The sequence below is a fragment of the Martes martes genome, assembly GCF_963455335.1.
Source record: "Martes martes genome assembly, chromosome: 4".
Classification (NCBI taxonomy): Eukaryota; Metazoa; Chordata; class Mammalia; order Carnivora; family Mustelidae; genus Martes; species Martes martes.
In genome coordinates this window covers 166,361,951-166,379,170 of record NC_137891.1, presented here as the reverse complement: position 1 = coordinate 166,379,170, position 17,220 = coordinate 166,361,951, and the positions used below count along the sequence as shown (strand labels likewise).

General features: G+C 47.7%; 1 protein-coding gene across 1 annotated transcript in view; it reads right to left on the bottom strand.

The window, feature by feature from the left end:
* CSMD2 (CUB and Sushi multiple domains 2) overlaps positions 1-17,220 on the bottom strand; it is a gene marked incomplete at its 5' end in the record, with an annotated part of 593,570 nt that overhangs the window by 156,023 nt on the left and 420,327 nt on the right. Inside the window, 1 exon segment of the mRNA XM_080802687.1 lies at positions 12,039-12,165. Coding sequence (XP_080658813.1) covers positions 12,039-12,165 — 127 coding nt within the window.

The window sequence follows — 17,220 nt, the reverse complement described above, 5'->3', positions numbered from 1 at the left end:
CCCCACTGCTTATAGGGAGCTCATCTGGATCCGTTGCACGTCAGACAGATACACAAAAGCAAGAAAAAGCAATCCACGGCATCTTGACATGTTGACTTCATTTGATTTCACTTACGGCCCCAAAATGTGAAAGGGCCTTTGGTCCTCCAGGGCAACCGTTGCCACTCCATGAACACAACGGATGGTGCAGAGGCGCAAATCCTAATGGTGGATCTTTATATCAGGGGAAAATGGCCCTCGAACAGACAGTTGCTGCCGGGGGGAGAGGGTCAGAAATCACTCCTGCCCCCAAATGAGAAGGAAGCCTAAATTATCCTCAGTGACACTGGCAATTACAATAAGAAAATAATACTTGTTTTATAAAATGCCCCCTTCTGAGCCACGGAGCTGCAAACTGACAATTAAACCATGATCATAATAGCAGACAATAATAATTAAAGCATCCTGCCATCCAAAGAGCAAAAACGGAGAAGACAGACCAAAGCCCAAAGCAAGCATTGGCGTCTAGAGCAAAATGAGAGGCTCTTCTTTCCTGGGGCCAGCTGGTATCCGATAGAAAAAAGATTCTTTTGTTACTTTCATGAGAGACAGAATGAACCTGGGCTTTGGGTCACTGCAGTGGCCGCGGTGATGGCATTCTGAGAGGCTGGGGCAGTGCACAAACACAGGACTTAGGCTACTGCTGTTTCTTTCAGCTTTCCTCACCAGTGACCTTGGACTGGCTTCCTTCTTGTCATGGGCACCTTGTACATGAGGCTGTGTGACCACCTGTCATGGGCGGGAACCTGTCCTGAAGGTGTCAGGGATTTTGTGAGGACAGATGTGTCTTTATTCTTCCCGGAAGAAATGTTGTCCATAAATGAGAGGTTCATGCCTCCTGAAGTGCATAATCCAGAGGGAAAAAAACAGTGGCTATGGAATCAAAGACACAGCTTCACATCCTGTTCTGGGATTGCTCATCAGGTGACCTTGTGGAGTCTTGGTTTACTTCTCTGTCGAATGGTGGTAACGGCCTCCCTCCAGCAGTGTTGCTGGGAGGATTATTGCAAATGAAATCACATATAAAGTACCTGGCACCAAGCCTGATACATAGTGCAAAAATCAATAAATGGTAAAATCACCTAAAGCAAAGTCTATTTCTGTTCTCTTTATTTTTATTGAAGTGTAACTAATACACAGTGTTATATTCATTTCAGGTGTATGACTTTTTTTTCCCTTTTATTTGACTAAGAAAGATGTGTTAAAGTCCTTCTATGACTGTCAATTTCTTGTATTTATGACAGATTTAACTCAACATTTTTTTGGTCGGTTATTCGTTGTGTAAAGACCCATGACTGTTAGCATTATCATAGCATAGGCACTTTTCCCATGAGGTAATTCCCTCTGTCTCTGTGGCTGTTGGCTCTCCTTAGCTTGCTGCTGCATCACTCCAATCTCTGTATCTCCCTCTGCTTCCCTCTTACAAGGATTCATGTGGCTGCATTTAGGGCCCTCCCAGAGAATCCAGGAAAATCTCCTCATCTCAAGAGCCTTGATTTAATCACTGCTGCAAAGATTGTTTTTCCAAATAAGCTAATGTTTACAGGCTCCGGTCATTAAAACCTGAAGTCTTTTGGGGCCATCACTCAGCCTACTACAATGTCTTTGCAAATTTTTCAAGAAGCCCCAGTGGCAATTTTCTGTGGCTTTTGTGCACATTAGATCTTGGCTGAATCAATGATTCTTTGGTCTTACAGCACCGCTGTTCTTGGCCAATGATGTGAAGGAGGGGAGATTTTAGGAGGACTGGGTTTGGTGTAGGGGTGGTTTCTCATAAATGACCGTTTTATTTGAGGAGGACTGGTTGTGTGCTTACCTGTGTGAGTGTGTTTTGCGAAAAGCTTTCAAGAATCTTTTATTATCCTTGGAACTGATCCATTTTTCATCAAGTTCTACCTAATTCGTTTTGGCTGGAATTCAGTGAGTCTGTTCAATTCACCAAGGACACTTTAGTCCGGTTCCTCCCTCTGTCCCTTCTGAGAGAAGTCTGCTCACAGTTTGTATTTTATTATTATACTCTTCTCCATCTGTGCTGCCTGGTTGGTCCTCTGTCTTCCACACTAGGTAACTTCTCTTTCATTATTTCCACACCCTTGCACGTTGTCTCTGCAGTCTCAGACAGACCCTCCAGCTTGTCTCTTTCTTCAGTGCTTTTATTTCTTACAAGGCAAGAGCTACTCTTGTAGATTTTAGCTACTGTGTCATTAGCTTCTTTTCATTCTTTACTTGTGGTTATCAAGGTCACTCTTTCTCAGGATCTCCCCTCCCGCATTCCATTATCCACCCTTCTGCTACCGATCATCCCTATTTCTTATATTTAAATGAGAATAAGCATACATCTATCCATTTAGATTTTCTTTTGTTTACTATAATACAATCTCTTCAGAAAATATCTTCTTATTTCTTTTGGGAAATGATTCCCTTTTTTATTTTTTATTTATTATTATTATTTTTAAAGATTTTATTTATTTATTTGGCAGAGAGAGAAATCACGAGTAGACAGAGAGGTAGGCAGAGAGAGAGGAAGGGAAGCAGGCTCCCCGCCGAGCAGAGAGCCCGATGTGGGGCTCGATCCCAGGACCCTGAGATCATGACCTGAGCTGGAGGCAGAGGCTTAATCCACTGAGCCACCCAGGCGCCCCATGATTCCCTTTTTTAAAGAATGGTATGTGTTATGTGGTATCACAAAAGTTTATTTCTTTTTTGCTTGTTTACTTAGTCTTTTGAGAGGGTGAGCTCTCTACTGGTCTAGCGTGGCCAGGAACACAGGTCTGCATTTCTTTTGTTGAATGAATGGAATCCCCCTCTAAGAAATACTGGAGTCCATTTTTGGGATGGTAAACTCGCAGTCAAATTCACAACTGCTGGCCAATTCGACTATCAAGAGTAGCTCAGATGGGTTATTATTCTTGGATGATTTGAAGTAATTTGTGTTCTTTTTCTAGAGGTGATCCATGAAAACTAAATTGCCAGAGACCACCACCACTCTTACACTGACACCCATGGAGTATCCACATCCTCTCCTTCAAAAATCTTCTGAGCTCCTTTTGATGATTTCCCAATTTGTTGAAATCTCAAGTCTGACAAAGAGACGCCCCGCCGTGTATGTGCTTATCTGCTCAGTTCCTGCAGGAGGTCAGCTCTCGCAGTGCAAGTACATGGACCGTCTCTGTTTAAGGTTTAACTCGCTGTCACTGCTCAAAAACAAACCTTCTGGAAGCTGCTAAACCTGCGGCCAGGATTCCTGGCAAGAGCTACAAACAGAAGCTTCACTTCTGGTGCCTTCTGCCTCCTCTGGGCCAGCTGCCCACTTACTGTCTAAGGGAAGCGACGCTGACCGCAGTGGGGGATGGCGATCCTATGATTGATGGGAAACTGCAGGTGGGGACTCTGGGTCTCTGGCGCAGCCAGATGTTTTGTCTGGTCCAGGCTCCTTCCAGGAAGACAAGCTCCACTGGGCAGGGGTTCTGGTTCATCAAAACTGCAGGCCTCTATCTCCCAGTAATCCTACAGCTGTGTGACCAACAACCAAGAAGGGAGCTTTCAGGTCACCCTTTGCATTAATCATTAAAAAGCATCCCTACAGTTAAAAATCGATAAACTAGGACCATAAGCCAAACATGAGCATTGGGAGCGGAAATCAAAGCTTCCAGAACAAGTTTTCCCAGCCTCCATGGGCCCCAGATCTCCCTTGGAAAGGCACACCTGGAAGAGAGCGTGTCTTCTCCCTTCACCCCATTCCCCAGTCACACACAGCTCTCTAGCCTAGCCAGATCTGTATTCAGAAACAAGCCTCAGTTCTTCTGAATACAACCAGGACCCCTCAGTTATCCTAGACTCCTTTCCTGGTTTCCCAGCCAATTTCTCTGTATTGCCACCAATGATCTACTTTTAGAAATGGAGATATCATTACATCACACCAGACGATGGGTTCTTCCAGAAAAAGCTCTTCCTCCCTTCCACACGCCTGCAAGGCCCTGACCTCCACCCAGCCTGGTGAGCTCCTACTGTGCCTTCAAACGTAGCTACCATAAAAGAAAAGAGTCTCCAGAACACATTGGCCCCACCCCCTGGCACCACCTGGAATTAGGAACCATCCTTGCACGTGCTCTTCGGTTGTGTTTCACACATAACTTCCACTATTGCATTTATCACGTCACATTAGAATCTGTAGCAGGCCCTGTAGGATGGTCTGTCTGCACTCCATTTCCAAAAACTCTCATCTATCTCTACTACTGAAACTGTAAAAGCAAAACAAAATTGATTTCCCACTTTCCCAGCCAGGCATTCATGGCAAGTTCTGACTAATCAGATGTAGGAAGATGCCTGTAAGGATGGTAATTCTCCCCGAATAAATACACAAACCCTCAGCACAGGGAAGCTCTGTGCCTTGGCCTCTCCCCTTTGAGGCCGAAGTGCAGTGGGGTAAGCTGGAGGAGAGCGTCCGGGGACAGCGTCTGGGGACAGCAGCGCGAGAAGAAAGGCGCTGTCCTCCTGAGCAGCTACCCTGGGGTCTGGATGGGACCTTCTCATCCTTGTTCCAAGAGAAAAGTGAACCTCCATCTGTTGAAGCCAGCTTTAGTCAGTTTTTCAGCTTCTATTCCTAACTGATAAAATGTCTATCTATAAGACTGAGACTTTCAAGGGAAAAGACTGTTTCTTATTTATATTTATACCCTCAGTACCTGGCAGAACGCCTGGCACTGAGTAAATGCTCCAAGTATTTTAATTGAACTGAATGTGGTTACTGTCTTCAAAATATTCCAATGGCTCCTCATTATACTGAGAAATCCATCTAGAGTTCTCGTCTTGGCACACAGGGTCCTGCAGAGAGCCCTTGTTCCCCACGCAACCTCATCTCCCCCGTGCAGTCCTCAGCCACATTAAGGAAGCAAGCAGTCTTTCGTGGACAGACCCTACGTTTTGCCCTCTGTTTGTCCCTTCGCTCTTTCCCCCTCATTTGGAATGTTTGCCTCGATGCCTGCAGGCAGGCCTTCTCTCTCTTCTCCATTACTGTACTTGGCTTACACTCACTTACAGTAACTACTTTGTCTTGGAGGGACCTGTTTGTTTGAATATTTTCCTCGAGAATGTGAGCCCCTGGAAGACAAAGACTGGCCTTAGTCCAATTCTTGTGTTTCCCACTGCACAGTCTCTGATACAGAGGAAGTGTTCAATGAGTGTTTTGTTAAATGGAACTAAACTGGGGTCAGAATGACAGGCGAGAGAAAAGCCTGGAGCTAAATGGAATGGGTCTGAAGCCCACATCCCTGGGTAATTTGTGAGACATTCCCCTTCTGAGCCTCACTGGTGTCATCTGTAAAATGGGGACAGTAATAACCGATTAAGAATGTGTTTTACTGTATGTGTTTGATAAATGTCAGGTAGAGGGGAGGACCAAGAGCAGGAAGCTTTGCCTCCCTCTCATCTCCAGTTTTCCTCTGAGCTGGTCCCCTGATTATAATAGGGAAAATGCTAGGCCAACATTGGAAACTGAGAAGAGGTCTCATCCACAGGGGATCAAACTTCCATGTTCTACGTCCTGACCACAGAGGAAAGAGCGACATGGAGGGTGCAGCTCACTGTCTGCTCTCCTGCTGTTAGCTGTTAGGACTGGATGGAGTTCACTGGCCAGCCTGTCCCATTCCTGGCACTCATGGGAAAAGCACCTGCCAAATGCTGCAGATACCCACCGTGTTCAAGGGCAGAATCTGACTGCAGCCCAAGTTTGTCACACACACCCAAGAAGGGCCCATTTTCCTGCCTGCACCCCACCCAGGGCTGAGTGTGATCTCTGCAACTCCCCACCATTCCTCCTGGGCACTTTTGGCAAGGGATTATCCTTGCCTGGCTCACTGGGGTGAGGTTGACCACAGAGCCCTCTGATCACCTCCAATGCTTGGCTGGGGTTGGGGGGTGGTGGTGAAGAGAGACATCTGCAAGACTTGTCCTGTCTGTGTGCCTGGGAAGGGTCTCATGGAGGCCTGTGGACTTTCCCACATCTCATCCTGTCTGGCACACCAAGGGGCATCTTGACACCTGCTCCCACCACCTATGACTCTCAGGGGTGACTTACAGCCTGCTGTGCTTAGGGGATGCCCCATATGGGCAAAATGAGCAACCACCGACCCAGCCCCAGGAAAGAGTTCTCATTACTTGGGAATTTCATGCTTCACTCAGATACTGTTCTGAGATACTCAGATACTTTCACTCAGATACTGTTCTGAGTGTTCAGATGGGTTAACTCACATCCTCATAGCAACCTTAGATCATAGGGACCATCTTAAATCACCATTTTACAGATAAAAGAACAGAGGCCCAGAGCACCTGTTTAAAGATCTTCCCAAGCTGCACAGCTCATCAGAGTGGTGGGCAATCTGGTGCCAGAGTCCAACCCTGAGCTACAACTTGGTCCTCAATGAACAAAACCCCTGGGATGGAAAGAGAAGCAGCTCCTCAGAGGAAACGAGCTGACAGATCAGACAAAATGGCCCAGCTGCAAAATGCAGTAAATGCAGGAAAAAACAGGAGACATTGTAAAACAAAACATAAATCGTATTCTCAGGGAGATGCAAGATGATAATACATCGAAAAAACAAAAGTAGGCTGTCATGAGCAATCTGAAAAGAACAACAAAAAAAATAGTTTCCTTAAAATAAAAATGAAAACAACAAGATTTCCAAAATAAAGGAGAACAAGATAAATGCTGTTGAAAACAGAATTAATGAAAACGCAAGATCCCTGGCAGAATTTAAAAAAAAAAAAGGATAAAAAAACCTCTCAAATCACTGGGGGTTAAACAAAGCTAATTAAATCAAATCAGCTAACAACAGCAAGAGTTAAAAATGAAAGAAAGCAATAAAGAAGCATCGCCTGTTTGGGTTGAAAAAAGGCATAACACGTTCGATGAAAAAGAAATATACAAAACCCTGTGCTCTTTTCACTTTCTTCAAATACACACAGAACGTGAAGACGACAAAAATTCCAAAGGTAAAAAGGGCACAATGTGGTAAAAATAACAAAGATCATACAAAATATATATAGTCAATTAGTACATTAAAAACATTTAAATCTAAACTGAAATGAGAGACCATCTAAAATTCAACCTAGTTGAGCACTCTGTAAGGAAAAAAAACAAAAACAAAAACAACTCCCCCAAAGGAAAATATACTAAGAACTGGAAGCAGCAAAGACAATTAGATATCATTTTGTCCGTCAAACTGATAGACGCTGACAGGGTTGACAGCAGCTCATGATTCCGTGTGGGGAGCCACGCTTTTGGTGGATGTATAAATTGCTGCAGTCACGAGAAGGAAATCGAGGTCATATATTAAAATTTGCCTTCTAAGAATATATCCTAAGGAAATAACTGGACAACAGTTCAAAGGTTCATGTATAAGGCTGTTCACTGGAGTGAGAAACTGAAAATATTTACTTTATTAATAGGGGAGTGGAAAAATAAATGATAGTTGTGCCTACAACAGAATCCTCTGTTGCCATCAAACAGAATGAGGCTGATCTATATATTGACATCATAATATGATGATAGAGGATTAAACAGTACTTCAAAAGCAGGTCACTAAGCCATGCGTAGAGATGATCTTGTTTTAGAAACCGTGTTTACTGCAACAGCTTGATGTGTATATCGCCATACAAAATATCTAGAAGAGCAAGTGGAACCAACAGATCTCAATGGTTATCTTCTGTAAGGTGTGCGGAGGAGACCAGAGTAAGATTAAGGGGATTTATGATCTCTACAGATTTCTTTATTTTTTACATTTTGAGTTTTTAATTTTTTTTAAAGATTTTATTTATTTATTTGACAGACAGAGATCACAAGTAGGCAGAGAGGCAGGCAGAAAGAGAGGGGGAAGCAGGCTCCCTGCCAAGCAGAGAGCCCGATGTGGGGCTCAATCCCAGGTCCCTGAGACCATGACCTGAGCCGAAGGCAGAGGCTTAACCCACTGAGCCACCCAGGCGCCCCCTTTTTGAGTTTTTTAAAACAGGTGTATTTTTTTAAAATATAGAAACATTCTATAAAGATATTCCCAGTTAAAAAATAATAATTACATCTTACTCTGAATAAGGACTCAAACACAAAAGGGGCTTTACGTGTTTGTCTTAATTAGGGTTAATCATGAATTCCCTTAACTTTGCTGCTGGTTATAAGAGTGAGGGTGGTGGGGGACCACAGGGGAGGAGGAGAAAGATAAACAGGGAAGGAGGGAGAAAGAGGGAGAGAGAGGAGAGAGAACAGGCATGAGCACAGATGTGTGTGTGGACACTGTGCACACTGTCCAGGAGCATCAGCTGGGCTGGGGGACTGAAGGAGAAAGGGAAAGGTGTCCTATGGCTCGTCTCCATCCCAGGAGTTCTGTTGTTCATTCAGGATCTCATTGTAGCCCAGCGTAGCTGGAAGCCCCCTCTGCTCCCTTGGCATCAGCTCCCTGAGGCTGTGAGGCCGCCAGAGGGAGGGCGGAAGCTACCTTCACCTTCTCCCTGCTGTTCCCTGTCATGGAGGCCTTGCACACACATTCAGCCCCACTACTTCATTGTCCTTACTGTTTCACCCTGCAGAGGATGGTTGGTGACTCTGTCTCGATCTTCTCTTTCTGAGGGCCATGAAGAAGTCCTCCTGGCTCCCAACCAGCTCACCCCACGCTCACCATTCCCATCAGTGACAGTGATCCTCACCCCTACCCAGAAATTCCATCATTGATTTCTTGTGCTCGCCTGTCAGCTGCTCCTAGATCCCTCTGTGCTCCTCTGGCCCTTATTCTAAACCTTCCCTCCTGGGGATGAGGCCGTCTCAGGAATGCTAACATCGTTCAGTCATGGATGAGCGAATCTGCTTTAGAAAGCGCTTGCCCGAGGATTTACAACTGGAGCACCATGAGGTCCACAATGGACTCTTGAGTGATTCAGCAAAAAAGGATAGAAGAGAGAATGCATATATGGTGAAATATTCATAATGCCGAGTCTAGGTGGCAGGTGTGCAGGTGCTCGTGTGCTGTTCTTTCAACTTTTCTGGGTATGTTACATACTGTGTGCTATGCAGCAAAACCTAGGGAAACAGAAGAAACCACACTTTCCCTGTCCACTGAGGAGAGTGAGACCATCTGGTGTGACCACTTCAGTGTTTCCTGAATTCATCCCTTCTTCTCCACTCCTACTGCCCCTTCCCAGGTTCTGGCTCCTCATCCCAACCACAATCTGGCATAGCCTCCTGCCTGGGCTACTCGCCCCAGGCTACCCCATTCTCCACAAGGTTGCCAGGATGGGTCCAAACCCAGTGTCTCAGGCCCCAAGTCCTCAACCCTGACCAGGCTACTAAATCACAGCTCATGCTCTGGGCCTGGGGCCTGACCACACCCAGTCACTTCCCTTCCCAGCAGGCTTCCTCCCCGGCTACCCGGCAACTTCCTCTCCATCCTTCAGCTCTTGTGTCCCCTTTTCCAGGATAACATCTCTGGTCTCCTGTCCTGCCTTTTGCTCCCCACCCCTCCCTACTCCTCCGTCTCCCTGTGTATATGCACATGTCACCCCTTTGCCAGTCTGGGTGTCCAGGTCTTGATCACGTATGTGACACCAGCACCTCGCCCAGACAATGCCATGTGTTAAACAGACAGGTGGTTGTTACAAGAATCAGTAAATGAGTGAGTGAGAGATGCTCCAAGGTTGGGAAGCAGGAAAGCCTCCTGATTTGCACATATGCACATTACCATGAAAGAGTCATTATATTCCTGATTCCGTCATTGCTCATTTAACACTTATTGAGGGACTATCATGGATCTGCTAGTCATATAACCCCCTTTTGGACCCAAGTCCTGCTTGCTTCATTTATTCATTCATTCATTCTTTCATCCATCACTGGACACTTTGTGAGGCCAGGTGCTAGGGGCACCATGCTGAGAGCTGGGAGACTTGCAGAAATGAATCGGGCGGAGACCATGGCTCTAGCCGGGCAGGTAAGGCAGGAGCACAAAGAGAGGATGAAAGTGGTCAGTGTCATAAGGGAAATGCGGGTCATGGGCAAAGGGAGTTCAGAAGAGGGGGACAGACTCCTAGGAGTCCAAGAGAGGGGACCAGAAGACTTCCTGGGTGAGCTGACACACACACTTGACGAGGATGTGGAATTTCAGACATAAGCCTCTGAAGGGAGGAGGGTATTGCAGGGAAGGCAGAGTGGAAACAGAGGCACAGAGCGAGGCCACGAGCCTGGATATGCACAGGAGCCACCAGTTGCTTGGCTTTGTTGGAGTGCCCTTGGAGAGAAGGGGTGGGAAATGAGGTTGGGCAGATAGGTTGAGGTCATGAGGACCTTGAAAACCAGGATATGTTTAGCTTCGGTGAGCTTGGGTGTCATGGAAGATTTCTAATTAGCAGGTGAGCTGGTCAGGTGTGCTTCCAGAAGCTTATTCCAACAGAAATGTGCAGGATGAATTTGTATATTTAACTTGTCCCCCTAACAGTGCACAACCCCTAAGAGTGCTGCTGACCTCATTTTGCACAGGGCTTAGCTCAAAAACGTGCACAGAGCAAACACTCAATGCATTTCTTTAACTGTAATTGAACTGAGCCTAAGGACCTGTGTACATCAGCAAATACACAAATGTCTATATCTCTTCCAGCAACGTATCCATTCTGTCAATTCCTTTTAACTGAAAACTCTCCAGGGCATAATCTTCTCTAGCTACACTTCTCCTTGCCTTGGCTCCCCACTATTGCAAATCCTCCATATTTCATTCCTGGGTCACTGCCGTAGACTCCTGACTGGTTTTTTTCACATGAGCTCTCTCCACTGTAAATGACCCTGATGGGAATGACCCTGCTCAAGAACTACCATGGCTCCCTCTTGTCTGCTGGCATTCACAGTCCTCCATGACCACGCCGTGCTTCACCCTCTCTACCTCCCTTTCCTTGTTCACATGCCTCCCCCTCTCCAGCCAGACTCTGTCTCCTCTCCAATTGCCTTTTGATCCTCCTTCCAGACCTCTCCTCATCCTGCCACCCCAACCTACTCCTTTCCTCACAGCTCATCTGCACCACAGCTCAAGCGAGGCCCAGCTTTGCCAACAGTGTGAATAACATGAAGATTCAGATAAACTTGGTTCACATCCAGCTTTCTGCGGGACTCACTGTGCAAACTGAGACACACTATGCATTCCCTTGGGATCTCAGTGTTCTCATCTATTAAATGGGACTGAGAACAATGTCTATTTGTTATTAGGACTTACTATTAGTAAAGAACTGATAAGAGGATAGACATGCCAGGCTCTGGGCTGGGTAAATGGTGATGTCCCTTTCTTCTCTGACTTTTTGGAACTCCTGTAAATAATTCCTACTGGTCAGACGCTTGTATGGAAGGTAGTTATATTTTGAGGGAGTATGTATGCAGTATCAGACACTGCTGGGATTTTGTAATTACTCCCTCTGCAACTCTCAAACACCAGCATTTCTGCCCTCACTTTACAGATGAGGAAACTCAGACTGAGAAGAGGAAACAATACGGGAACATACCGCTCTGAGCTGACACTATTATATGAGAAATTACCACAGAAGCGTTCCTAGATATTTACCATGTTCCCAGTACGATGCTGGGCACCCTGCACATGCTGTCCCATTTAAGTCTTTCCCCCGAGATGCTGCTACTATAATAGCAAATAAGGGCTGTACCCCAAGTCCTGCAAACAGCAGGTGGCAGGGCTGGGATTCCTGCTGGAGTCCATATGACCTCCAGCTCTGCTCTCAGCTACTCTGCTGTGACAGTGCCACTGAGGCCAGAGAGTTGTCTGAACTTGGACAGCAGCCCTGAGACTGGCCTCTCCAGGTTTTCCACGGGCCCCAGCCTGAGCCTGGGGTCACAGCAACCACTGCTGATCACAAGGGCCTCCAGGTGAGGTGGGCAGGTCAGCCACTAGTGAGGGGCCCAGCAATGATGCTGGTGATGACTATCCCGAATGGCAAGCAATGGGGAATTTGCCAGCCGTGACACTTACCCGATGGTGCAACCAGCATCAGCCTCGATGGTCCAGATGCAGTTGAGATTGTGTTCGTAGGGAGCCGGATACCCAGGTGACAGCACCTGTCCCGCCACCTCTCCTTTCACTGTCCCTCCACACTCAGCTGAAAGAAATCCCAAAAAAGTGAGCCTTATTGGGTGGCCTGCACGGCCAGCAGGGACTCAGCGTCTCCTCCTGTGTGCCCAAGTTCCCTCCAGGTGACCGAGCACAGCACACAGAAAGGCCCCTGGATGCAACTTGTATTCACAATCTACAAAGAACCCCTAAAACTCAATCACGAAAAGATAAACAGCCTGATTAAACAACGGGCAAAGCATCTGAACAGACATTTCTTCAAAGAAGGTATGCAAATGGCCAGCAAGCACATGAAAAGCTGCTCAACATCATTAGCCATCAGGGAAATGCAAATGAAAACCACAGTGAGATGTGCCTCATGTCCACAAGGGTGGCTGCGATCAAAAAGCCAGACAGGGCAAGTGTCGGCGAGGATGTGGGGGAACTGGGACCTGTACACATTTGCTGGTAGGAAGGCAACACAGGGCAGTTGCTTTGGGAAACAGTTTCATAGTTCCTTAAAAGGTGGCACGTAGTCACTGTAGGACCCTGCAATTCCACCAGTAGGCACAGACCTAGGAGAATGAAAGCATACGTTCACACAAAAATACAACCTGAGGGTTTTGAAGGGGCGGGGGTGGGAGGGTGGGGGAACCAGGTGGTGGGTATTGGGGAGGGCACGGATTGCATGGAGCACTGGGTGTGGTGAAAAAACAATGAATACTGTTACGCTGAAAATAAATAAAAAATTTAATTAAAAAAAAATGCTCACAGCAGCCTGATGCATAACAGCCCAAAGATGGAAACAACCCAAATGTCCATCAGCTGGTGGATGGATAGACAAATATGCTGTAATCTGTATGATGGAAGAGTATTTGATCATAAAAAAAGATGAAGGACTGCTACCCGCTATAATAGGAATGGACTTGAAAACATGATGCTAAGGTAAAGAAGCCAGGCTCCAAAGGCTCCAAAACATATTCTATGATTTGGCGTGTATAAAACGTCCAAAACAGAATAATCTGTAGAGACAGAAAGTACAGTGGAGGGTGCCAGGACCTGGAGGGGGTGGGCAGGTAAGAGGGACTGCTAATGGGTCAGGGCTTCTTTTGGACAGAGAAGATGTTCAAAAATCTGATTGTGGTGACGGTTGCAAAGCCCTGGGAATAGACTAAAAAGCACTGAATGGTACACTTTAAAAGGATATGAATTGTATCTCAATAAATCCATTTCTAAAAAGGTCCCTGGGTAGAGGGCTGACAGCCTACTCTGCACCTAAACTCCTTGAAGCCTCCCTGGCCATGTGCAAACACTTGCACCTGTGCCTTCAGCCACGGGTGCCACGAATACGGAGGCAAGCAAGACACTGCATCCTTCCTCCTGAGAGCTAATGTTCTAGGAGAGGAGACAGCCACTGTGGGCCCCAACAGAGGCACAATGGTGGTAGATGACAGCTTAGAGAAGTGGCTACTTCCCCTTGCATGGGGCAGGGGGAGTCGTGGAGGAGGAACAGGAGTGCATTGGGCTGGCTGGGTGGCAGGGGTGGTGTTGGGGGCACAGCAGGAGAGAGGAGAAAGGGCAAATGTCCTGGCGGTTGGCAACAGCGTGACAGACGGGGGCCAGGGGAGGAGATGGGGGTGGGAGACAGGGCTGTGAAGTAGGCCCAGTGACGGACATCCAAGGGAGCAGTGCATGAGGCTAGTGTCTATGTACTCTGTTGGGGAATAACTGGTCACCTTACATGCTAGTGAACTTTACGTGCTAGGAAGTGCCCTCTGGGAGCAGCCTAAAGGGCATGAGGGGTGGAACTGGAGGCAGGGGACCAGTGCAGAGGTCTACACTCCCTACTGGAGCACCGAGTCACCCAGGTCAGAAGCTGGTGATCTTCTGGCCTTCTTTCTCCTCACATCGGATCTGCCTCCGAGACCCAGCCCCTGAACCTCTGGGGCGTCTGTCACATCAGTGCCCTACAGCTCCACTGCTACAGCCCTGTCCTAGGCCCTGGCCATCTCTGGGGTGGCACAATTGCCCACTTTCCCCCCAACGGTGCCACCAGATGGACCTTTCTAGAATGCAAACTGAGTCATTGCTTGCTTCAAACCCTCCTTCCTTGAATGAAGTCCGAGCTCCCAGAGGGGCTCCCTTTGCCCTCTTGAATCCTCTTCTGACACCCTTTGGTCCAGTCAAGCCTCATGAATGCTATCAGCAGGAACACAAGGCCTCTTCATGCCTCCACAGGGCCTGACAGCCTGAAAACATCTTCCCTGGGGGACATTTTGTGGGCCTTCCCCTCCCAGGGGGAGTTGCCTGTGTCCTCCCTTTGTCTCCGTTTTAACACGGGCAAGTTTTTAATCACAACACGAGTACCGTGTTACAGTCAAGTCTATCTCCTTCTCAAGACTCCAGACACCTTGGCAGCGGGGACCCTGTCCTATTCCTATTTGCACAACCGGCGCTGCTGTAGCACTTCACACGTTACAGACATCTTAGTAAGTATTTACAGAAGGGGGAGATACATGGATGATCAGATGAACAAGCGGCACTTACTGCTTCCCAGGAAAACTACTATAAGGACCTGCATCGAGGAAGCACGAGTGAAAATGAAGAGCAGGAGATTTACTACAGTGTTTTTTAGGAAACAGGATGATTGAGCAAAATCCTAGAAGAAACTGAAGAAGATGGGGTCATGGTCGCAGATAGAAGATGGGCCTTCACCTTCCTTAAGCACCTCAAGAGCCTCATGGCCCCACAGAGGGGCACTATGGCAGGGTCAGGAAGGAGGCACTCTGACAGGAAGCCTGCTCCTGAGACTGGATCCTTGGCTCGCGCTTGTTACAAGTCCCCACAGGGTGCTGCTGGGACAGGAGGTGCCTACAGGACGGAGGGCTGAGTGGGCCACGTTGGGGAGTGGGTGAGGGCAAGAGGATGGACTGTGAGCTGGGGAAAGGAAGCCTGTCTGGCCCCACAAAAGAGGCGGGTAGTGGAGAGGTGGAGGAACATTATCCATGCCCTGGGCCAGAGCTTCCTTCCCTATTCCAGATGGAGAAGCCCCTCCTTCTCCCCTCAAGGTGAGTGTTTGGAGGCAGCAGCATGGGGGCGGGGGGCTCTTCTTTATGGACACTACTGCTCTTTTCCGGACGGTCCCAACATCTGGGGGCTGGCACGTGGGTGGGAGGAGCCCAGAGGCCAGCAAGCTGCAGATGCACTGATAAGAGCAGAAGGCTCTCCTCTTTCTGCTCTTTGCCCTTCTTCCCATCCTTAGAGCTTTGGCTGCCTCCTTTGGGCTACAGGGTCCACTCACCAATGAAGAAAGCCACAGTGGTCATTTCTGCTGGACTGTGATAGAGTCCACCACAACATGACATATGTAAAAATATATACCTGCCACCCCAGATACACAGCTTCCCTCCTCTATGTAGGGCCTGCGGGAGTCTCAGTGGGAAAACCTCCGAGGTTCAAAATAAGTACCCTTACTAGCACCACTTGAATGAATCTGCTAAGGTCAGCCCAACTGGCACAGCTGATATTCAAAGGAGCCTTACATTGCATCCTTCCGGCAAAGCATGCCACTGTCTTGTACCGTGCATCATCTCCTTCCTATTTCACTTGCTCTGGCTTGCCTGTGGTATTGTGCTGTCGTCCGCTTATGCACATGTCCCCCCTCGCTGGCCTGGGGTCTGCCCTAGTCAAGGTTCCTGGTGCCCAGCATAGGGCCTGGCACATGAATGAAAGCAGGGGACAAAAACGGGGATGCAGAGAGAAAGGGATGGAGCGTGCCTGCCAGCTGGGGCGATCTTAAGCACAGAGGGAGGGGAAGACTCTCTAGGCTACTTAGAGGTCGCCATGCTGGTCTGTCCACTGTCAGGCTTAAAATCCTCTCCTTCAGGCCCTTTTGTTGTGTAACAGTTGAACATCCTGTTAACATGGAGCTGTCTAGGGGAAAAGAATACTGGCCATTACCAACACCCACCATGCAGGTTCAGGCTAGAAGCCCAGCCCCCATCCACCTCCTGCTGGTGAATTTTTACCCATCCTTTCAAGTCTGTGCAAAACTTCCCCATATTTTCCCAACACTTGGCCCATAACTCTTTGCATAGTGCTTATCTTGTATTATAATGATCTGTGTATGTGTCTATTTGCCTTGCTAGGCTATAGGCTCCCTCAAAGCAGGAGAAAATGCTTTATTCTCCTTTTTTAAATTTCTCTGCTTCTGTACATACCCAAACATACAACTGCATCAATTCTGTGGCGCTTGGTAGGAACTTAAATGTTTTCCCAGTGGACGTTTTGTTTTCAATAAGATTAACCAGTGCTGTACAATAGACATGCTGAAGTTGTGGCACCAGGGGAAGGGGACAGAGGGAACGGCCTAGGGTCCACGGATGGGGAAGCTGGACAAAGCAGTGTGATGGGAACCTTGATCTGCAGGGAGGTAACAGTGAGGTGGGCAGGTGCAGTGAGGTGGGTGGTGACAGAGGAAGAGACCAAGAGAATGACAGGTTCTGCCTACTTCATACTCCTGCCTTGGACCAGGCTTCTCTCATCCTATGACACATGGAGAAAGCTTAGAGAGAGCCTCTGCTGACATTCTGGAACCAGCACAGGGTTAAGAAGGTGAGCACCTTCTTCTTCTTATTATTATTATCATTATTACATTCTTTCTCAAGAATGAGATAGATGCTAGTTCATTATCTTACTCTTTCTTCTGACTTCCCCCAGAAAAGGGAGCATAAGCCCCATTTTGCCTATGGGGAAACTGAGGCCCAGAGTGAGTGGGAGGCTTGCTTGAGTCTGGGTGTTGCAGGAACCCTTGGAACCCAGGCCAGTGCCCCACCTCTTCCTACTTCACACTCTTCCCTTTCCTCTGTTGCCAGCATTACAGTTCTTAGGGCACGACTTGGCTGTGGTCCCACTTGGCTCAACGTGTGACACTGGTAAGCCCCCTGCCTGAGTGTTCTGCTGCACGGGGGGAATGAGGTATGAAAGTGAGGGAACGGAGAAGGGGGGCAGGGCGAGGGTTGGCTCCTGTGAACAGCAGCACTCAGTCCAATTAGGCAGCTCCAAGGCACTGGTATGCAGGGTCCAATGGGAGAGCCTTCACAAG